Below are 21,405 nucleotides of genomic sequence, written 5' to 3'. Positions count from 1 at the left end.
TTTAATTGGTATACAAGGTTAATTGGCATGCGAGGTATTTAATTGGTAATTGTTAGGTATTTAATTTATTGGTATGCTATGTATTTAATTAGTATGTTAGGTATTTAATTGGTATGCTAGGTATTTAATTGGTATATTAAGTATTTAATTGGTATTTTTAGTTGATATGTTTGGTATGTTAATAGCTACGGTGACAGACAATCATACATCAGACCAAAATATCGGCCTCTTTTGATGTCAATTAACCAAGTTACACAGACACAAGGTCATTTTGTACCAAATTCATTGATCTTGTCCAATCAATTTCCGTAAAGTCAGGTTTGAATGTATAACTAAAACAAGTATGTATCGCAAGCAGACTTAGTACAAGTCAGGTGGTCCATACCTAAAGGATAATTAAATACCAAAGTTAAAGATCTTGATCCTAAATTGAAACACTGTAGGTCAAAACATATTTACCATATTTTGAATAATCAAATTTTAAGGATATTTACAGTAATTCAATGTACCAAAGATAAATGCATTTGCCGAAATTTGAAAACCCGAAGATACATACCTGGTATATAGATATTTACTGTGATTTAAAATAACAAAGCCGAAAGATCTTTACTGAAATTGAAAAAGCAAAATAATAGATATTTACCTTAGTTTTTGTATGACCAAAAATAAAGGATATTTACAGTAATTTGATGAAACAAAGATAAAACCTACTTTCGCCCAGATTAAGAATGTGCTGGTGATGATAATACATGACCTTATCTCAAATGAAAATTCCAAACATGTGAGGCTTTTTCACCGAGAGCCAGTTTTTATTTCCATTTCCTTGTTATTGAAATGAACGAATTTCACATAACCCCCTAAATATCACGGTATTATGATTCAACTGCCCCTAAATTACTTGTGTTGCTTCTATATGGCCCCCCAGTCTTATTGAATTATTTCAAATACATGTACCCCTAAATATATTTGTGTATTTGTTCTAATACCCCCTAAATCTCTCTACATATTGGTCTACTCTCCCTAAATCTCTCTACATAGTGGTCTACTCTCCCTTAATCTCTCTAAGTATTGGTCTACTCTCCCTAAATCTCTCTACATATTGGTCTACTCTCCCTAAATCGCTCTACATATTGGTCTACTCTCCCTAAATCTCTCTACATATAGGTCTACTCTCCCTAGATCTCTCTACATGTTGGTTTACTCTCCCTAATTCTCTCTACATATTGGTCTACTCTCCCTAAATCTCTCTACATATTGGTCTACTCTCCCTAAATCTCTCTACATATTGGTCTACTCTCCCTAAATCTCTCTACATATTGGTCTACTCTCCCTAAATCTCTTTACATATTGGTCTACCCCCCTAAATGTCTCTATATATAGGTCTACTCTCCCTAAATCTCTCTACATATTGGTCTACCCTCCCTTAATCTCTATACACATTGGTCTACCCTCACTAAATCTCTCTACATATTGGTCTACTCTCCCTAAATCTCTCTACATATTGGTCTACCCTCCCTAAATCTCTCTACATATTGGTCTACACTCCCTAAATCTCTCTGGTCTACCCTCCCTAAATCTCTCTATATATATGTCTACTCTCCCTAAATCTCTCTACATCTTGGTCTACTCTCCCTAAATCTCTCTACATATTGGTCTACCCTCCCTAAATCTCTATACACATTGGTCTACCCTCACTAAATCTCTCTACATATTGGTCTACACTCCCTAAATCTCTCTGGTCTACCCTCCCTAAATCTCTCTACATATTGGTCTACCCTCACTAAATCTCTCTACATATTGGTCTACACTCCCTAAATCTCTCTACATATTGGTCTACTCTCCCTAAATCTCTCTGGTCTACCCTCCCTAAATCTCTCTATATATAGGTCTACTCTCCCTAAATCTCTCTACATCTTGGTCTACTCTCCCTAAATCTCTCTACATATTGGTCTACTCTCCCTAAATATCTCTACATATAGGTCTACTCTCCCTAAATCTCTCTACATATTGGTCTACCCTCCCTAAATCTCTCTACATATTGGTCTACTCTCCCTAAATCTCTTTACACATTGGTCTACTCTCCCTAAATCTCTCTACATATTGGTTTACTCTCCCTAATTCTCTCTACATATTGGTCTACCCTCCCTAAATCTCTCTACATATTAGTCTACCCTCCCTAAATCTCTACATATTGGTCTACTCTCCCTAAATCTCTCTACATATTGGTCTACCCTCCCTAAATCTCTCTATATATTGGTCTACCCTCCCTAAATCTCTCTACATATTGGTCTACTCTCCCTAAATCTCTACATATTGGTCTACCCTCCCTAAATCTCTCTACATATTGGTCTACTCTCCCTAAATCTCTCTACATATAGGTCTACTCTCCCTTAATATCTCTACATATTGGTCTACTCTCCCTAAATCTCTCTACATATTGGTCTACTCTCCCTAAATCCCTTTATTTAGTTTTCCATTGCACCTTTAAGTTATCATGTGTAACAGACGGTGTATATTATGAACCGATCTGAAGTACAGTTACTATATGTGGCTGTAATACAGTATGTCTGAGCCTGAAGTACAGTAACTATATGTGGCTGTAATACAGTATGTCTGAGTCTGAAGTACAGTTACTATATGTGGCTGTAATACAGTATGTCTGAGCCTGAAGTACAGTTACTATATGTGGCTGTAATACAGTATGTCTGAGCCTGAAGTACAGTTACTATATGTGGCTGTAATACAGTATGTCTGAGCCTGAAGTACAGTTACTATATGTGGCTGTAATACAGTATGTCTGAGCCTGAAGTACAGTTACTATATGTGGCTGTAATACAGTATGTCTGAGCCTGAAGTACAGTTACTATATGTGGCTGTAATACAGTATGTCTGAGCCTGAAGTACAGTTACTATATGTGGCTGTAATACAGTATGTCTGAGCCTGAAGTACAGTTACTATATGTGGCTGTAATACAGTATGTCTGAGCCTGAAGTACAGTTACTATATGTGGCTGTAATACAGTATGTCTGAGCCTGAAGTACAGTTACTATATGTGGCTGTAATACAGTATGTCTGAGCCTGAAGTACAGTTACTATATGTGGCTGTAATACAGTATGTCTGAGCCTGAAGTACAGTTACTATATGTGGCTGTAATACAGTATGTCTGAGCCTGAAGTACAGTTACTATATGTGGCTGTAATACAGTATGTCTGAGCCTGAAGTACAGTTACTATATGTGGCTGTAATACAGTATGTCTGAGCCTGAAGTACAGTTACTATATGTGGCTGTAATACAGTATGTCTGAGCCTGAAGTACAGTTACTATATGTGGCTGTAATACAGTATGTCTGAGCCTGAAGTACAGTTACTATATGTGGCTGTAATACAGTATGTCTGAGCCTGAAGTACAGTTACTATATGTGGCTGTAATACAGTATGTCTGAGCCTGAAGTACAGTTACTATATGTGGCTGTAATACAGTATGTCTGAGCCTGAAGTACAGTTACTATATGTGGCTGTAATACAGTATGTCTGAGCCTGAAGTACAGTTACTATATGTGGCTGTAATACAGTATGTCTGAGCCTGAAGTACAGTTACTATATGTGGCTGTAATACAGTATGTCTGAGCCTGAAGTACAGTTACTATATGTGGCTGTAATACAGTATGTCTGAGCCTGAAGTACAGTTACTATATGTGGCTGTAATACAGTATGTCTGAGCCTGAAGTACAGTTACTATATGTGGCTGTAATACAGTATGTCTGAGCCTGAAGTACAGTTACTATATGTGGCTGTAATACAGTATGTCTGAGCCTGAAGTACAGTTACTATATGTGGCTGTAATACAGTATGTCTGAGCCTGAAGTACAGTTACTATATGTGGCTGTAATACAGTATGTCTGAGCCTGAAGTACAGTTACTATATGTGGCTGTAATACAGTATGTCTGAGCCTGAAGTACAGTTACTATATGTGGCTGTAATACAGTATGTCTGAGCCTGAAGTACAGTTACTATATGTGGCTGTAATACAGTATGTCTGAGCCTGAAGTACAGTTACTATATGTGGCTGTAATACAGTATGTCTGAGCCTGAAGTACAGTTACTATATGTGGCTGTAATACAGTATGTCTGAGCCTGAAGTACAGTTACTATATGTGGCTGTAATACAGTATGTCTGAGCCTGAAGTACAGTTACTATATGTGGCTGTAATACAGTATGTCTGAGCCTGTCTGGTTGTTTTTCCGTGGTGGCCAAGTGGTTAAGACATCTGACATTCTACTACCACTAGCCCTTCACCACTGGGTCACGGGTTCGAGACCTACGTGGAGCAGTCGCCAGGTACTGACCATTGATCGGTGATTTTTCTCCAGGAACTCTGGCCTTCCACCACCACCAAAAGCTGGCACGTCCTTATATGACCATAGATGTTAATAGGACGTAAAACACAAATAAACCAAAAGTTATCAATTCACTACAGGAGATAATCTGAATAAACTCAGTGAGTTTCTTTCTAATGTCTAAACAACTGCTTACAGTTGTGGCCTATAATGTGTACTTGAGTACAGTTTAAAAGGAATTATGTGTTTATTAATTTAGTATAAAATATTTTAATACCTGAATTTTTGAGTTATAGATAGAAACGTTTGAAAGTTTGGTCATACATGCATAATATTTTAAGTGAGATTAAATGTCATTGCTCTCCGCCCAAAAACGATCTGGGCGGAACATAGCAATCAGGCAGGATATCTGTATGTCAGTTTACAGTCTTGTCCAAATGCTTACTTTAGAGAAAAGCTCTAACTTGGTATGTGAATCACCCTGGGGACAAGGAAACTGCATTGATTATTAGCTCCATTTGTCAAAAGCTCAAAGTCACTATTACAATTTTTTTTATTTATTTTTTTAGCAGATCCTATCTTCAGTATAACTAGGAAAGTGCATTGATTATGGACTTGATTTGTCAAAGCTCAAGGTCACTATTACAAAAAGAATATAACATTTTTTTACCAGATCCTATCTTCAGTACAAATCATGACATATAGCTCAAACTAGGTACCTGTATGTGATTCCTCCAGGGAAGATGTAATTGCCCTAAGCATGGACGTCAAAGGTCAAGGTCACCGGTCTTTAAAGTACCATTCTCTTGTCTGAATGATACCATTAAAATAGTTGGTCATCCTAAGAGCTTTAGACTTGTTAAGTGTGTTGACCGAGCCCTACCGATTTTGGCCATGTCCATCAAAGGTCAAGGTCACTCTTGCTAAAAAAAGAACATTATCCTTTCCTTACTTCAGAACAAATTATTCCACAAAGGTCAGTGTGGGTGAAGAGGATGAAGCTATTCATTCTGGGTGTTATTTGTAAAAGGTCAAGGTGAATGTTGCTAAAACAAAAATTGTCTAAATCTAATCTTGAGGTAACAATTTCAACCTATCAATGTGTTACTTACCATTTCACAATCACAGACCCTTTCTTATGAAAATGATATACCGGTATATACAACAAGAAATATTCCCCAGGAATTTACCAGGAGTTTACCAGGGGGACATGCTGCCCCCTCTCATGTTACAGTAATATTTGTGCTATTAAATATATAATTTTTTCATTTGGTTACAGGATCGTCTGCGGGGCATTGAATTTTCGGAGGAATGGCAGGACGACGACATTCCAGGAATGCCACCTACAGAGCAGGATGACGACGATGACTCGTCAGAATCGTCAGGGTCAAGGTCGAGGCACAGCAGTGATTCGAGTCGGGGAGAAGACGGACAAGGTATGATCAGTCGTCAAACTTTACCCTGAAATCAACAATTCTAAAATTTACTTCTACAGGGCAGGCACAGTGCTTTCTTATTTCTTGCAAGATTAAGAAAGATGCGTGAATCAATTGTTTTTAGGGCAGGGGAGGCGGGGGTCTTTAAAAATTCATTGTTTGAAATATGTCATGAATGGGTAAGTAACATGTCGGGTGGCGCAGTGGGTAACAGACTTGCTAATCACCAAGGCGGCCAGGGTTCAACTCCCCGATTACACGTGAAATTATGAGGTCACCTGCCCGACCACGTGGGTTTTCTCCGGGTACTCTGGTTTCCTTCCACATTAAGACCCCCCGCACGCCAACATCTGGGCCAACAAAAGTAATTAATATAAGTTGTAATAACTTGTTTCATAATTGTTGTGAAAGAAAGAAAGTTTATATGTAACATGTTAATTACCCCTGGGCTATTTATATTCTAAACCTACATTCAGTAATCTAGATTACTGCCAGATTTACATTACATTACACTCTCTAACCTTTAGTTCTAGATTACTGCCAGATTTACATTACATTACACTCTCTAACCTTTAGTTCTAGATTACTGCCAGATTTTAAGATGTTAATGCAAACACTCTTTGATCCTCACACATTATCTACTTTAAAGTGAGACCGTCTAATCTGACTGACCTTCAGAAGAAGAACAAGATGGCTGCCAATGACAACATCCTGACAGAGGATATGGGCAGTGACCTTGACCCAGCACTACTAGGGGAACTGGAGTGGGAGAGTAAGTCTAGACCGGGTTTCTAAACATTTCAACTTTGGAAACTGAAGAGGAAAATATGGGGCCTGTTCGTTTATGCAGAACAACAATTTCGGAAATTGATCCTGGCGGACCTGCAAATGTTTATGCAGGCCTTGCAAGGCTTTGTCAAGGCTCGCCTTAAAGCAGCATCAGATTACTTGGTTAGACCTTATTTAATAAACCAACAACTGTGGTCCAACTGGTTTAACCGTTAAAATGAAAACGGCCAAGGTCATTTCCGAGCTTCTGAACACAAGTGGCAAAACCAAAGTGTGAATTATGGTCGGTACTTATAGAAACTACATTGGAATCTGAGAGGAAGAGAATATCTTGTCTGGGTTATTAACACAACATTTCAATTTATGTTATTAGAAAGAGTTAAAACGTTTTTGCTCCGATGGTAGATCTTTTAACTCCTGTTTTTTCCAGATGATACTCCAATCAGAAGTCCCGCTGAACCTATCCCACAATACAGTGCTGAGGAGGAGCGGCAGGACGCTAAACTCTGGAGGCTGGTGGAAATCTCCGGGCGAGAACAGAAGATTGATTTAACAATCATTGAACCATTCAAGAGGGTTTTGTCTCATGGAGGTAATTACTACTAATCATACAAACTGTATTTATATACATACAGGTTCCCCAACAGTTCAAACAATCTGTATTTATATACATACTGGTTCCCCATCAATTCATACAAACTGTATTTATATACATACAGGTTCCCCAACAGTTCAAACAAACTGTATTTATATACATACTGGTTCCCCAACAATTCATACAAACTGTATTTATATACATACTGGTTCCCCAACAAGTGGTGCTTGGTTATGAAAGATGAAGTGCAAAGCATTGTTCCTTGATGCCATATTTTGACCAATAAGATAACCTCCAAGTTGGTAACTCAAAATGTGTGTAATAACTCCTAGCAGGTTTATCCCAGGAGTCGGGAGTGAGGAAGCCTTAAATAGTTGTTGTGGGGAAAAGGTATATATTGGAGCTGTCATGATACACTTTACACACGATTCGATACGTATCTCGATATTTGTACCACGATTCAATTTTTTCGATTCGATACACCTTTATTTTAAAATATAAACAAAATGAGATATATAAGCTGTCTATACACGAAAACCGGAAGTGTTTCCACACTTTTGATTTGAAGCTTGCCAGAGCATCACATATTTTTCATTTCCTTACCGTGGTCCGCCATTTTGTTATGAATACTTTGTGAAAATTGTATCCTGGCAGCCGATTGGCTGAGGGTTTAGAGATCAGCCATTGAAATCGAATGTCTCACAGACGTTTCGGCTGAAGCGGCATACACTAATATTCAGATCGTGCCGTATTGAAAATCCGGAAAAATATATCGTGAATCGAATCGAACATAAATAGTCGCGGTACAAGTGCATCGCGGTGAATCGTGACGCCTCTAATATATATTAGATATGAATATTATATGTTAAAAAGATGATGTGCCTTATGTGGCCAAAAACACAGCCTGTATTTATGAGCTAAGGGCCGGACACCAGATAATTAAAAAATATTGTATTGTAAGCTCCTTAATGTTGTGATTTAGATAAACTTGTGATATTGAATCTCCGTGTTATTATTACTATTATGTTTTATTATAGGTTACTATGGTGACGGCCTGAATGCTATCATCGTGTTTTCTGGGTGTTACTTGCCTGACCGAAGTCGGAAGGACTACAACTACATTATGGACAACCTATTCCTGTAGGTATAACGATACACATAGATAATCTATTCCTGTAGGTATACATTTAACACATAGATAATCTATTCCTGTATGTATACACTTTACACATAGATAATCTATTCCTGTAGGTATACACTTTACACATAGATAATCTATTCCTTTAGGTATACACTTTACACATAGACAATCTATTCCTGAAGGTATACACTTTTGTACACATAGATAATCTATTCCTGTAGGTATACACTTTCGTACACATAGATACCGTAAAATCTCAAAAATTAGCCTGCGTTGAAAAAAGGCCTGCCTTAATATTACACATTGAGTTCCAGGTGGTAGTCACATTCCCCCTGTCTGTCTAAACACGTTTTATTATTGCAATAATTGGATAAAATACATATTTCCAATTCAAAGGTTGGAATAGTTCATTATAAATTTCCAGGGGTGAATGAGTTAAGTACATAGTATTCTTATATTACAGATATGTTGTCAGTACCTTAGAACGTCTGGTTGCCGAGGACTACATGATTGTTTACTTCCATGGAGCCACGCCACGCAGACAGATGCCAAGCTTCAGCTGGTTAAAGAAGTGTTACCAGATGATAGACAGAAGGTGAGAAAGTTTGTGATAAAGAAAAGGCTTGAAAAATACGGCTAAATTAGGATGAAAATATTATGTGATTAGGACTGCAGCGTTATATTGTATTGCATTGCGATACTATGTTGTGTATTGTATCTAATTGTTGTTTGCCTGCATCGTGAAACAGTAAAACATGAAGTACTTAAATTATCAAACAATTTTCATCAAACTCTAAAAAAATGTGTACTTATAATTTTTTGAATCCTTCAGTAAAGATATGGTCCACTGTGCAGTCATACCCAAACGTACTAGAAATTATACAAAATATCTTTTGATAGTACAATGTATATACTTTTGAAGTATATGACAAATCTTGTCAAAATCCTACACTCAATCATTATGAAGTTAACCTTTTAAGCAGACATTTGTATCTTGATACATATCGTATCGTAAGAATCATACCTCGATATGTATCGTATCCTGAAGTATGCATATCATTGCAGCCATCTGTGACACAAGTTTTATCTTTCTACATTTAAGAAGAACCTAAAAGGTTTAATGCCGGTCCACATGCCCCTGTGATTGTTACCACTATGCAATTTTATGTTTGGAGACTCAAGAAGTACCTAAAAGGTTTAATGCTGGTCCACATGCCCCTGTGATTGTTACCACTATGCAATTTTATGTTTGGAGACTAAAGAAGAACCTAAAACATTTACTACTGGTCCACATGCCCCTATGATTGTTATCACAATACAATTTTATGTTTGTAGACTAAAGAAGAACCTAAAAGGTTTACTGCTGGTCCACCCAACCCTGTGGCTGAAGACCATCGTCATCATGACAAGACCATTCATAAGGTAAGATATATACAGGTAAAATATAATGCATGTACAGGTAAAGGTAAATATATACAGGTAAAATGTACAGGTAAAATATACAGGTAAAATGTATAAGGTAAAATATACACAGCAATGCTTACCTTATGTAACATGACCAGGACTGTCCTTCATGTCCACTGCAATCTCCATGTCTATAAATATGGTCAAGCTGACCTTAGGGCAAATGTATTTTTATCACTTATTATGGGGCTTTTTAGGAGATATATTTTAACTTCTTATGTAGGACATAGGGCTCTTTGAGGTCTTATGTAGGACATGGGGCTCTTTGAGGTCTTATGTAGGACATAGGGCTCATACATCTTGCCTAGAAGGACACTCTCTAAGAGATATTTTAACATCTGATGTATGATATGGGGCTCTTTCAGGGAAATGGTTAGGATGACGCTGTCTAGAAGATGTTTTGAAGTCTTATGTAGGACATGGGGCTCTTTCAGGTCTTATGTAGGACATAGGGCTCATACATCTTGCCTAGAAGGACAATCTCTAGGAGATATTTTGACATCTGATGTGTGAGATGGGCTCTTTCAGGGAAATGGTTATGATGACGCTGTCTAGAAGATGTTTTGAAGTCTTTTGTAGGACATAGGGCTCTTTGAGGTCTTATGTAGGACATAGGTCTCTTTTGGAGATCTTACCTAGGATAATGCTTTCTAGGAAATATTTTCGACATTTTATGAAGGATATTGGACTCTTTTTTTCTGGAAATTTAAGTTTCTTTCATAGGATAGAGCTCTTAGGAGATATTATAACATGTAGGAGATGGGGCTCTGGAAGGGGAAATTCTTTAACATGTAGAAGGTGGGGCTCTGGAAGGGGAAATTCTTTACCATGTAGAAGGCAATGCTGTCTTAGGGGATATTCTAAGGTCTGATTATACTGTAGCTAGTTCCAGACCTTCCAATAAAATTCCCAAATTAGTTTGAACTCATTCACCCCTAAAATTCTATAATGAATTATTACGACCTTTGAATTGGAAGGGTTCAAATGTGTCTTCAAGGGTGAATGAGTTACAGCCCTTAAATGAGTTTTACTGATGGTCCAATGTAAATGTGTGACTAGTAAGTCACCGACAACCCTATTTCTATATTTCAGTTCCAAGTTTAGCTCCAAGCTGCGGTTTGTGAGGTCCCTACAGGAGCTTGCTAGCCTAGTCCCAATGGAGTATATCTACGTCCCGGACCACGTACACAAGTAAGTGTTACCTACTCTCTAAACTATCACTGGTGTCGTTAACTGACTCACCCCTACATATCTAAACTGGACTTTGCCAGCCTTTGATTTGGTAAGGTTCAAATGTGACCTAAGGGATGAATGGGTTAATGACTCAATGGACCAATAGTTGTTCCATCAATCCTTCAAACGGGACAGTTTCTTGTTAGATATTGAAGTATTTTATACTGTAGTTCTATCAATCCTTCAAACGGGACAGTTTCTTGTTAGATATTGAAGTATTTTATACTGTAGTTCTATCAATCCTTCAAACGGGACAGTTTCTTGTTAGATATTGAAGTATTTTATACTGTAGTTCTATCAATCCTTCAAACGGGACAGTTTCTTGTTAGATATTGAAGTATTTTATACTGTAGTTCTATCAATCCTTCAAACGGGACAGTTTCTTGTTAGATATTGAAGTATTTTATACTGTAGTTCTATCAATCCTTCAAACGGGACAGTTTCTTGTTAGATATTGAAGTATTTTATACTGTAGTTCTATCAATCCTTCAAACGGGACAGTTTCTTGTTAGATATTGAAGTATTTTATACTGTAGTTCTATCAATCCTTCAAACGGGACAGTTTCTTGTTAGATATTGAAGTATTTTATACTGTAGTTCTATCAATCCTTCAAACGGGACAGTTTCTTGTTAGATATTGAAGTATTTTATACTGTAGTTCTATCAATCCTTCAAACGGGACAGTTTCTTGTTAGATATTGAAGTATTTTATACTGTAGTTCTATCAATCCTTCAAACGGGACAGTTTCTTGTTAGATATTGAAGTATTTTATACTGTAGTTCTATCAATCCTTCAAACGGGACAGTTTCTTGTTAGATATTGAAGTATTTTATACTGTAGTTCTATCAATCCTTCAAACGGGACAGTTTCTTGTTAGATATTGAAGTATTTTATACTGTAGTTCTATCAATCCTTCAAACGGGACAGTTTCTTGTTAGATATTGAAGTATTTTATACTGTAGTTCTATCAATCCTTCAAACGGGACAGTTTCTTGTTAGATATTGAAGTATTTTATACTGTAGTTCTATCAATCCTTCAAACGGGACAGTTTCTTGTTAGATATTGAAGTATTTTATACTGTAGTTCTATCAATCCTTCAAACGGGACAGTTTCTTGTTAGATATTGAAGTATTTTATACTGTAGTTCTATCAATCCTTCAAACGGGACAGTTTCTTGTTAGATATTGAAGTATTTTATACTGTAGTTCTATCAATCCTTCAAACGGGACAGTTTCTTGTTAGATATTGAAGTATTTTATACTGTAGTTCTATCAATCCTTCAAACGGGACAGTTTCTTGTTAGATATTGAAGTATTTTATACTGTAGTTCTATCAATCCTTCAAACGGGACAGTTTCTTGTTAGATATTGAAGTATTTTATACTGTAGTTCTATCAATCCTTCAAACGGGACAGTTTCTTGTTAGATATTGAAGTATTTTATACTGTAGTTCTATCAATCCTTCAAACGGGACAGTTTCTTGTTAGATATTGAAGTATTTTATACTGTAGTTCTATCAATCCTTCAAACGGGACAGTTTCTTGTTAGATATTGAAGTATTTTATACTGTAGTTCTATCAATCCTTCAAACGGGACAGTTTCTTGTTAGATATTGAAGTATTTTATACTGTAGTTCCATCAATCCTTCAAACGGGACAGTTTCTTGTTAGATATTGAAGTATTTTATACTGTAGTTCTATCAATTCTAGAAATGTTTGTTCATTTTTCATAAATAAATACCTTCAACATTTATTTGCTATTACATGATGGTATTTCCATGTATCTAGAAAGAGACATGTTGCTATTCTGGCTAATATTGGGGTATAAACAACCAATATCAGCAGAAAATAACACACAGGAAATAGCTTGGAGTCATAGGAGGTTCTGATTACAGATTCGTTTTATTATGATATCCTGATCACAGTCTTAGGGGTGTTTTGAATAGGCCTATAAACTGAAGCATATATGTGACTGTGATCACAGTTCCTCTTTCTTTAGCGAGATAGTGGAGGGGAAATGTGCTCTTGACAAGAGTGATAAAACTGATAGTTCAGGCAGCTCACCGCAAAAAATCAAAGAGCAATGGGATCAAAAATTTAAACCGGAATACAGAGAATGACATTTCCATTGTCATTATACAATATACGTGTAGGCAGGGGTTATACTTGTCATCCCCCTCGGTATCAGCTCTAGTTTACAACCATAAACTTTACATGTAACATAATGAGCAGCTAATGAAGCTGGTTTACAGATTAATTGACATCAGAGTGCCATAATATGAAAACTGCATAAAAATACTTCTCCGTGCATGAAGCCACTTTCATTGGCCCCACAAGTGTCTCACTGTGGGTACTGTCCTGTTGTGGGTACACTGACGTTACATTGAGAACCACTGCCTGTTATTTCATACTCTCACTGACTACCATAAGTCTGTGGTGTTGAACCCATAGACATATGTGAGGGTGTCGTGTTGAACCCATAGACGTATGTGAGGGTGTGGTGTTGAACCCATAGACGTATGTGAGAGTCTGGTGTTGAACCCATAGACGTATGTGAGGGTGTGGTGTTGTACCCATAGACGTATGTGAGGGGGTGGTGTTGAACCCATAGACGTATGTGAGGTTGTGGTGTTGAACCCATAGACGTTTGTGAGGGTGTGGTGTTGAACCCATAGACGTATGTGAGGGTGTGGTGTCGTCGTAACACATCAGACTTCTATCACATGATAATCCATGTTATGTATTTTACATTCTTTTTAAGGTTTGATGATAAATTAACAAAGCACTCCTCACAAGTATCCACGACCACCTCTGACCCTCCACCTTTGACCCCCACAGGCCCTTGACCCTGTACCTGCCAAAGCTGAAGTTATATGTAAGTTCTGTGAAATCAGATATTTTTTTGAGGCCCAAAACACCATTTCCTGAATTCGTTGATTACGAGTACTCACTCAAAGGGAGCTGTGCTTTATATAAAACTTGTAATTACTTTGTTTGTTTGTTTGTTTGTTTGTTTGTTGGGTTGACCTATGATTACCCATGAAATCAATGAAATTAAAACCCCACGAAAATTAGCAATTTCATGGTAATTGTTGAGAAAAAGAACAAGAAACTCACTGCAGTAAAATCGCTTGATTCCTATTTAAGGATTTGTGATCTGTCACAGGGATCATACTGAGAAACCTGCAGAAATCCTTTCTCGTAAGGATGACTTTGAATTTGATGTTTGTTATTAAACTCTTTCACCCCTAGGTAACTTAAGTAGACTCTACCATACATTTATCTGGGTGAGTCCATTATGGTCTACAGTGGTGAAAGGGTTATACATGATATTCCATCTTGATCAGGTTTTGATTGACTTTAAATATATGTCTGTGTATTTTTTATCAAATCCTTGAAGCCTTTTAGGCCTTTTTCCTGAAGAATAAAAATACAAAAACCTTGGAACACATACAAATTTTTTCTTTTGTTTTTATTAGATAGGATATTTGCCATGAACAGAAGTCTGAGCTCAGTGGCAGAAATATACAAACAGAAAGGGAGGAAAAGGAAAGGAATGAAGGAAAAACAGAAGAAATGAAAGGAAGCAGTAAAGGATAAATATATGATACAATACACAGGACTTTGACACTATAGTGAACAATACCACAATTATATTTCCATATTTTATCCTTATTTCTACGCAATGTTGATAGGTCTGTCCTATCTTAGGAGTTGTTGTGTTTTAAAGACTTTGTTTTAATTCATTATTACGCGTTATGATTAGATATATCGGTATACTTTGATTACTATGTGATTTCCTTCTCTCACCATGTCATAACCACAAACACCAGACCTGGTCCTTACTGCTGTCACCCGCAAATACTAAATATACAATAGACCTGCTGTTCTCGTCACTGTATCCGTGTCATAACCACAAACACCAGACCTGTTCCTTACTGCTGTCACCCACAAGTACTAAATATACAATAGACCTGCTGTTCTCGTCACTGTATCCGTGTCATAACCACAAACACCAGACCTGGTCCTTACTGCTGTTACCCACAAGTACTAAATATACAATTGACCTGCTGTTCTCGTCACTGTATCCGTGTCATAACCACAAACACGAGACGTGTTCCTTACTGCTGTGATACTGTCATTATAGAATAAACTAGAGCTGTAAGCCACAGGGTTACCAACCCTTTGTTCAACCTTTTAAGTTTTAATATTTTTTTCAAGAAACCTTCGACAAACGTTGTAGTACAAATGGATACCGGGTTACAAGAGAGACGAAAAGGGTAAAATGTAAAAAGTCGTGTAACAAAAAATTGGCGTTTTGATACCTGCTTGCCAACTCTCCCGATTTTGGACCTAAAACTGAGCATTTTCATCCATGGAATTTGCTAAACTGCTATTCCTATTTTCAGCTCACCTGGCCCGAAGTGGAAGTTACTCTTAAGAGAAACTCCTTTTGGTTGCTACATATGATATGGAATGGGATATACTTTAACTCTGAGTACACTCTTAGATATTATAATGATGCGGTGGTACTCTTTGTCTTAACCTTTCACCACTGTAGACCAGAATGGACTCATCCAGATAACTGTATGGTACTAAAGTTACCTAGGGGTGAAAGGGTTAAGTTAGCAGTTAACATTAATCACATTTTTTTTTCTTTTTAAATTATTTTGAACCAAATTTCTCTTTTTAACATGTTCTTGAAAATTATGATTATATTTGTTAGCGAGCTTACCAAGCAAGCTTTAAAGACTGAACCATACATGTGTAATGATATTGTAAACAATGATGCCATATGTGATTTCATGTGAATTGCCAAAGAATTATATTTTTAACATTTCATTTATGTGTAGTCAAACCTTGCTATGAAGTTGGTCTTTTTCTTAGATTATTGAAACTTAGGCCAAAATGTGAATGTCTTCCTCAGTGTAATAGAAAGTGAATCCCCCCTCAACCCCACCCCACAACCCCTACCCCACCCCGACCCCGACCCCGACCCCAACCATGTCAGTCAATAAACCTTGACTCTCGCTTTTTTCTTTCGTTCTCTCGTCTTTCGAGGTGAAAAGACGAAACAAGGAAATGACACAACTCAGTCACCGTAGTTATCAGACCGTGTGTGTTGTACAGGTTTTACAGATGTAGTTTGTGTGAATGTTTAACTTATTCACCCCTGAAGACACATTTGAACTCTTCCAATTCAAAGGTTGGAATAGCTCATTATAAAATTTCAGGGGTGAATGAGTTAAATTCTTTCATGTGAAAGATAAATTATCCATAGGCCCCAGGACCCAGTGTAGCTTTCCTATGTTAACCTGTCCTGCTGAGCTGGTCACAGGTCAGTATGATACCAGTAGCTGTGTTTTGCTTGTTGAATTATGAAATATGTGCCATTTTACCTGTGTTAAATATCTGTTACAAGTACACGGTTACATATGGTATATCAGATGAAAATATGTCATGTAAAGCTCACCTGGCTGAAGCTTGTGTGTTCAATTATGAATAAGTATAAACTTTGGCCACTAATTACCTTAAAGAAGATTGAAATGCAGTTTTTTGATGTATGGTTTTCAGGACTTACCTGAAAAATTACAGGTATTTTCCTACATCTTGTCATTAATAGAACTTTTCATGAACTTTCTAGTGTAGCGGGAACTTTTTACCGAAGTTTAACTTAAGCCTTTTTTACCAAAGAGGGGATTTTTTTTCATGAGAGTGAATATTAGTACTTAACACGCAATTTATAGGAATTACATGTGAAGGGAGAAATAAACTCTAGATTAACGTAAATTCTATTGGTAAACGTTGAATATCTGACTGGGCCAAAGTATTCATGTACCACTTCAGTTTTTAAAAAAAACAAAAAAAAACAGGTAAAGTTAACAGGACCCTGTTGAATTATTCAGGCCAACAGGCCCCTTGTTTTAATTGGCCAACATAAACCTGGTAATTGATACAATCACATCGCGATTTATCAATTGCATTATAGGAACTGTTAAGATTATATTGCTCAAATAGGATTGCAGAATTATTCTGTAAAAACTGTTCACATGGGGGAAAAAAACTCTTTTAGTCAATTCAATTTTCTTAATTATTTTGCTGTGAATCAAAATATCAGGACAAACAATATAACATTATTAATTGAAATTTAGTGATGTAAACAAATTCTTTATTAAAATATTGCTCTAATTATTGTACAAACTACAATCAATACAAGTTGATAATGGGAGATAATCCTGCAATTTTACCTATTTTGATAAAGGGAGATAATCCTGCAGTTTTACTATTTTGATAAAAGGATATCATCCTGCAGTTTTACCATTTTGATAAAGGGAGATAATCCTGCAGTTTTACCATTTTGATAAAGGGAGATAATCCTGAAATTTTACCGTTTTGATTTTTGATAAAGGGAGATCAATCTACAGTTTCCTATTTTGATAAAGGGAGATAATGCATTAATGTCCTGAATTGATGAGGACAGGTAAATCCCATGTTTTTATTTTACTACAAAGGGAAATAATATGATTATTTTTTTAAATTGGTAAGGGATATATTTCTCGACAGGGTGGTCAGATGACAAAGCAGATTATGCACTCACTTTTCACCAAGATGAACTCTGATCGATTCCCGAGTCTGATGGGAAAAGGTCTCCTACCATTAAAATTCATTGCACACCCCCAGCCAGCCTGATCGATTCATATAAGCTAAACAAATTATCATAATTTTCTTAAGAGGAATAAAGTTTATTTAAATTCATTTTAATTTATGTACTTTTGTTTAAATTGTTGAAGGGAAATTATCCTGCCCCTCCACACAGTAGTAAGGAGATTCAATCGATGTACTATTGATACCGGATGGTAAATTATTATTATACAGAAGTATATATTGATAAAGGGGGGAAACTTGTGTACTTTGATTTACATGGATAAGGATATATAATCCAGTGTAATTTACTGAGGAGATATGGGGAGATAACTTTGTACTTAACTATATCTATAAGGGGAGGTAATTCGTGACTATATTGAGAAAGAGGTAACTGTTGTCAGTAGTCAACTGTATATTTCTGTTGTTATTGGAAGTGAAATACCCATATTGTAAACTGCTGATGACCTTTTAACCCCAAGAAATATTAATGGACCATTCCATGTCAAAGTGTATTTGTTTGATTTAGGATACTCCAATAGGAGCATTTCGTGTGTCTTCCAAGAATTAGTATTAAGCTGGTGCAGTATTACACCATTTTGTTCCCTTAACCCTTTCACCACTGCAGACCATCATGAACTCATCCAGATGAATGTATGGTAGAGTCTACTCAAGTTACCTAGGGTGAAAAGGTTAATTTGTAATTGTTCTCTGTTCCCTATTTATCAATTTATTGTTAGATTTTAAATGATGCTTTAAATTATTCACCCCTCTCAAGTTTCATAATGAACTACTCCAACCTTTGAATTGGAAGAATTCAAATATGTCTTCAGGGGTGAATGAGTTAAGAATAAATAATTATGACACTTTTATTGATATGTTTAATTGTGTGCTATTGAATTTTACAATTGTTTATTTCATGATATCAATATTTGTCTATTTTTGCATTGCCACCAAAAAAACTCTTCACCAATTTGAACATTTTAGAATTGTAGATGTTTGACTTGTGTAGTGTTACTCTACTATTATAGAATAGTTATATACTTTTTACAGGATTCACAGGGCTAGAAACTAAGTTTAGAAACAACTAATCAGTTGGACTAGTAGTTTCCGATTTTTCAAGCCGATGTGTAAAATGAAATTAAATCTTATTCAACAAAATAGTTTATACCAAATTTTTACTAATAAATCCCAACAGGTAAATCTGTAACCACATGTGTTCCCTGCAGGTGTTATAGTTGTTCCCAACCGGTTAATCTGTAACCAACACCAAAGAGTTTCCATTGGGATAATTTTACAGGTGTATCTAAAAAGTTAAGTATACAGGTAGATTATTGGAACAGGTAATGTTACAGCTATATAAATGCCAACAGTAAAACTTACAGGTAAAAATAATCCAACAGGCAAATATTTCTTGTTACTTAACATTTCCTCAGAATATACATGTTCACTGATAGATATTGTTAAGTATAGTACAGTACACCGTTGTTTAGCAAAGTCAAAGTTAAAACCATTTACTTTCACTTATTTCATGATATTTGTTTTGTACTTTTGAAGTTTGTGGAATTATTTATTTACTTTGTTCATCCTTTGTAGGAATGAAGTATGTGACAGTCACTAAAATGTGACCTTTTATTGTGCTTCCCCAGTACTGAAATATATATCATATGTTGTACACCTCATGTTACTGAAATTCAATCATTCATTAACTTATTCACCCCTGAAGACACATTTGAACTCTTCCAATTCAAAGGTTGGAATAGTTCATTATGGAATTTCGGGGGTGAATGAGTTAATCCCCCCTCTACTGATGTTTAAACTATCCATTGTGCTCCCTCGCTGTTGACATTTAAACATGTCATTGAGCTTTCCCTTTATTAAAGTTTATAGATAAAATTGTGCTCCCACTTTACTGAAATCTGTACATGTTGTATTCCACCAGTTACTTAATAAAACCCATATAGTACTCTTAGTTACTGAAATTCACATTGTTCCCTGATGTTGGCCGTTTGTCACATTTAATGGAATCTTTTCCCTGATGTGGATTATTAATCTATGTGGTGAAGAGTACAAGTTTTATGTATATTAAGATATAGTTCGAGTGGAAAGTATTGCTTATATTTTTAACCAGATTCTATTGTGATGTAAGTAATCAATAAATATGGATTATATATACTTCAGAGTAAGAGTTGTTCTTAAACTGGTGTAGAATCTTACACTATCATTACAGCGATACATGAAACCTCGGCAAGTTCTGGGACAGGTTTGGTTTGTTTGTGTTTTACGTCCTATTAACAGCTGTGGTCATTTAAGGACCTGCCAGGTTTTGGTGGTGGCAGAAAGCCAGAGTTCCCGGAGATAAAACAACGACCTACCGTACGGCCACTACCTGAGGTCAACTGCCCCACGTAGGTCTCGAGGGCTTGTGGTGTAGAATGTCAGACGCCTTATATCAACAATTTGGCCACCGCAGCCCCTCGCGGACAGAATACGTCAACCCAACCTGCATGTGTACAAACTTTCAAGAAAAGCGGAGAGATGGAAAAGAAATGTGGAGGAATTCTTTTTTAACTTGAAATTATAAAGTAAGGAAAAGGTATAATACGTAAAAAGATCAATGTAAGAGTTATAGTTAACCTGGACCACTAACTACCCACTGTACAACAAATAAAACACAGAGAAGGCGAAACCTAAACAAAACAGAACAATATTTTGAGGTGGTCAAGAGACGAAAACGTCCAACATAGAACGAACCCAGGTAGATCTAGGTATATATATAACGAATCCAGGTAGATCTAGGTATATATAGAATTAATCCAGGTAGATATAGGTATATATAGAACGAATCCAGGTAGATCTAGGTATATGAGTCATTATCAGAAATTGACCGATATTGTGTTCCAGCACTTTGAGATGAATTTGTATGATCAAATAATAAAACTGTCCATTTCTGGTGTATTTACATTAAAGACATGTACTAATACAATAAGAAAAAGATCCATTTAAAAAAAAAAATGTTTACAAAAGAAAACTGAAATTATAAAGACCAAAAGTGAAAAGCGGTTGTTGTCCATTGGTAGGGTGGGCTGATTGACATTAAAAAAAAGAGTTATTCACACCAGTCAATGTACATTTCTTATTCTAATTTATTGAGAAAACATTCTATATTTCACTTTAAATATGAAAATAAATTGATATTTTAATATTTTAGTTATTTAAACGAAAAAAATATTTTGTACTTGATTTTCATGTCTTTCATGTTACCGGTACTGATTTTGGTTCACTTGATGAACTGGTACCAGCTTGCTTATATTTCCCATCCTGCAACTGAAGCAGCACCATTTCCTGTTCAAACCAGCATGCCATGGTGGCAGTTATAAAAACAGAAGGCCAACCAAACGACCATCCAGTGTAAGTACCGACTCATGTTTCATTTTATTTGTCTATGATGTTACCATGATTGTGAGAAATGTAAAAGGTATGGTACATATTTCAAAATATGTCTCTAACAGTCCAGTTATCACAAACATATTTTTGGCGGCAAAAACTTTTTCTGCACTACACAGAGCAGGTTAAGCTAGGTAATTAGGTCAAATGTCTATGGTGTTACTGTCTTTCATGTTACCATATAAAAAGTAACACCATAGACATATTTGGTAACATGATAGACAAACACGTTCATTTTCCCTTTTCTTTAGTTGTAATTTTGTAGTAAAAAAACAACGTTCAGATAAAAGACCATGTTATATATTTACACAACGTGT

General features: G+C 36.1%; 1 protein-coding gene across 4 annotated transcripts in view; it reads left to right on the top strand.

Annotated features, from left to right (window-relative positions):
• The window catches only part of LOC110465466, a 49,818-nt gene extending 32,968 nt beyond the window's left edge, over positions 1-16,850 (top strand). For 3 of the 4 annotated variants that reach the window (XM_021521299.1, XM_021521298.1, XM_021521297.1), the window contains 9 exons: positions 5,621-5,777; positions 6,427-6,549; positions 6,997-7,158; positions 8,199-8,301; positions 8,766-8,897; positions 9,638-9,724; positions 10,859-10,957; positions 13,761-13,874; positions 14,479-16,850. In XM_021521299.1, coding sequence (XP_021376974.1) covers positions 5,621-5,777; positions 6,427-6,549; positions 6,997-7,158; positions 8,199-8,301; positions 8,766-8,897; positions 9,638-9,724; positions 10,859-10,957; positions 13,761-13,845 — 948 coding nt within the window. In that variant the 3' untranslated portion in view covers positions 13,846-13,874; positions 14,479-16,850. The remainder of the gene's footprint in view (positions 1-5,620; positions 5,778-6,426; positions 6,550-6,996; positions 7,159-8,198; positions 8,302-8,765; positions 8,898-9,637; positions 9,725-10,858; positions 10,958-13,760; positions 13,875-14,478) is intronic. The other variant, XM_021521300.1, reaches the window with a different exon arrangement.
• The last annotated feature ends 4,555 nt before the right edge of the window (positions 16,851-21,405 follow it).

This window comes from Mizuhopecten yessoensis, unplaced genomic scaffold (assembly GCF_002113885.1).
Source record: "Mizuhopecten yessoensis strain PY_sf001 unplaced genomic scaffold, ASM211388v2 scaffold11081, whole genome shotgun sequence".
Lineage (NCBI taxonomy): Eukaryota > Metazoa > Mollusca > Bivalvia > Pectinida > Pectinidae > Mizuhopecten > Mizuhopecten yessoensis.
The sequence above is the reverse complement of the archived record's forward strand: the minus strand, read 5'-3'. Positions and strand labels throughout refer to the sequence as shown.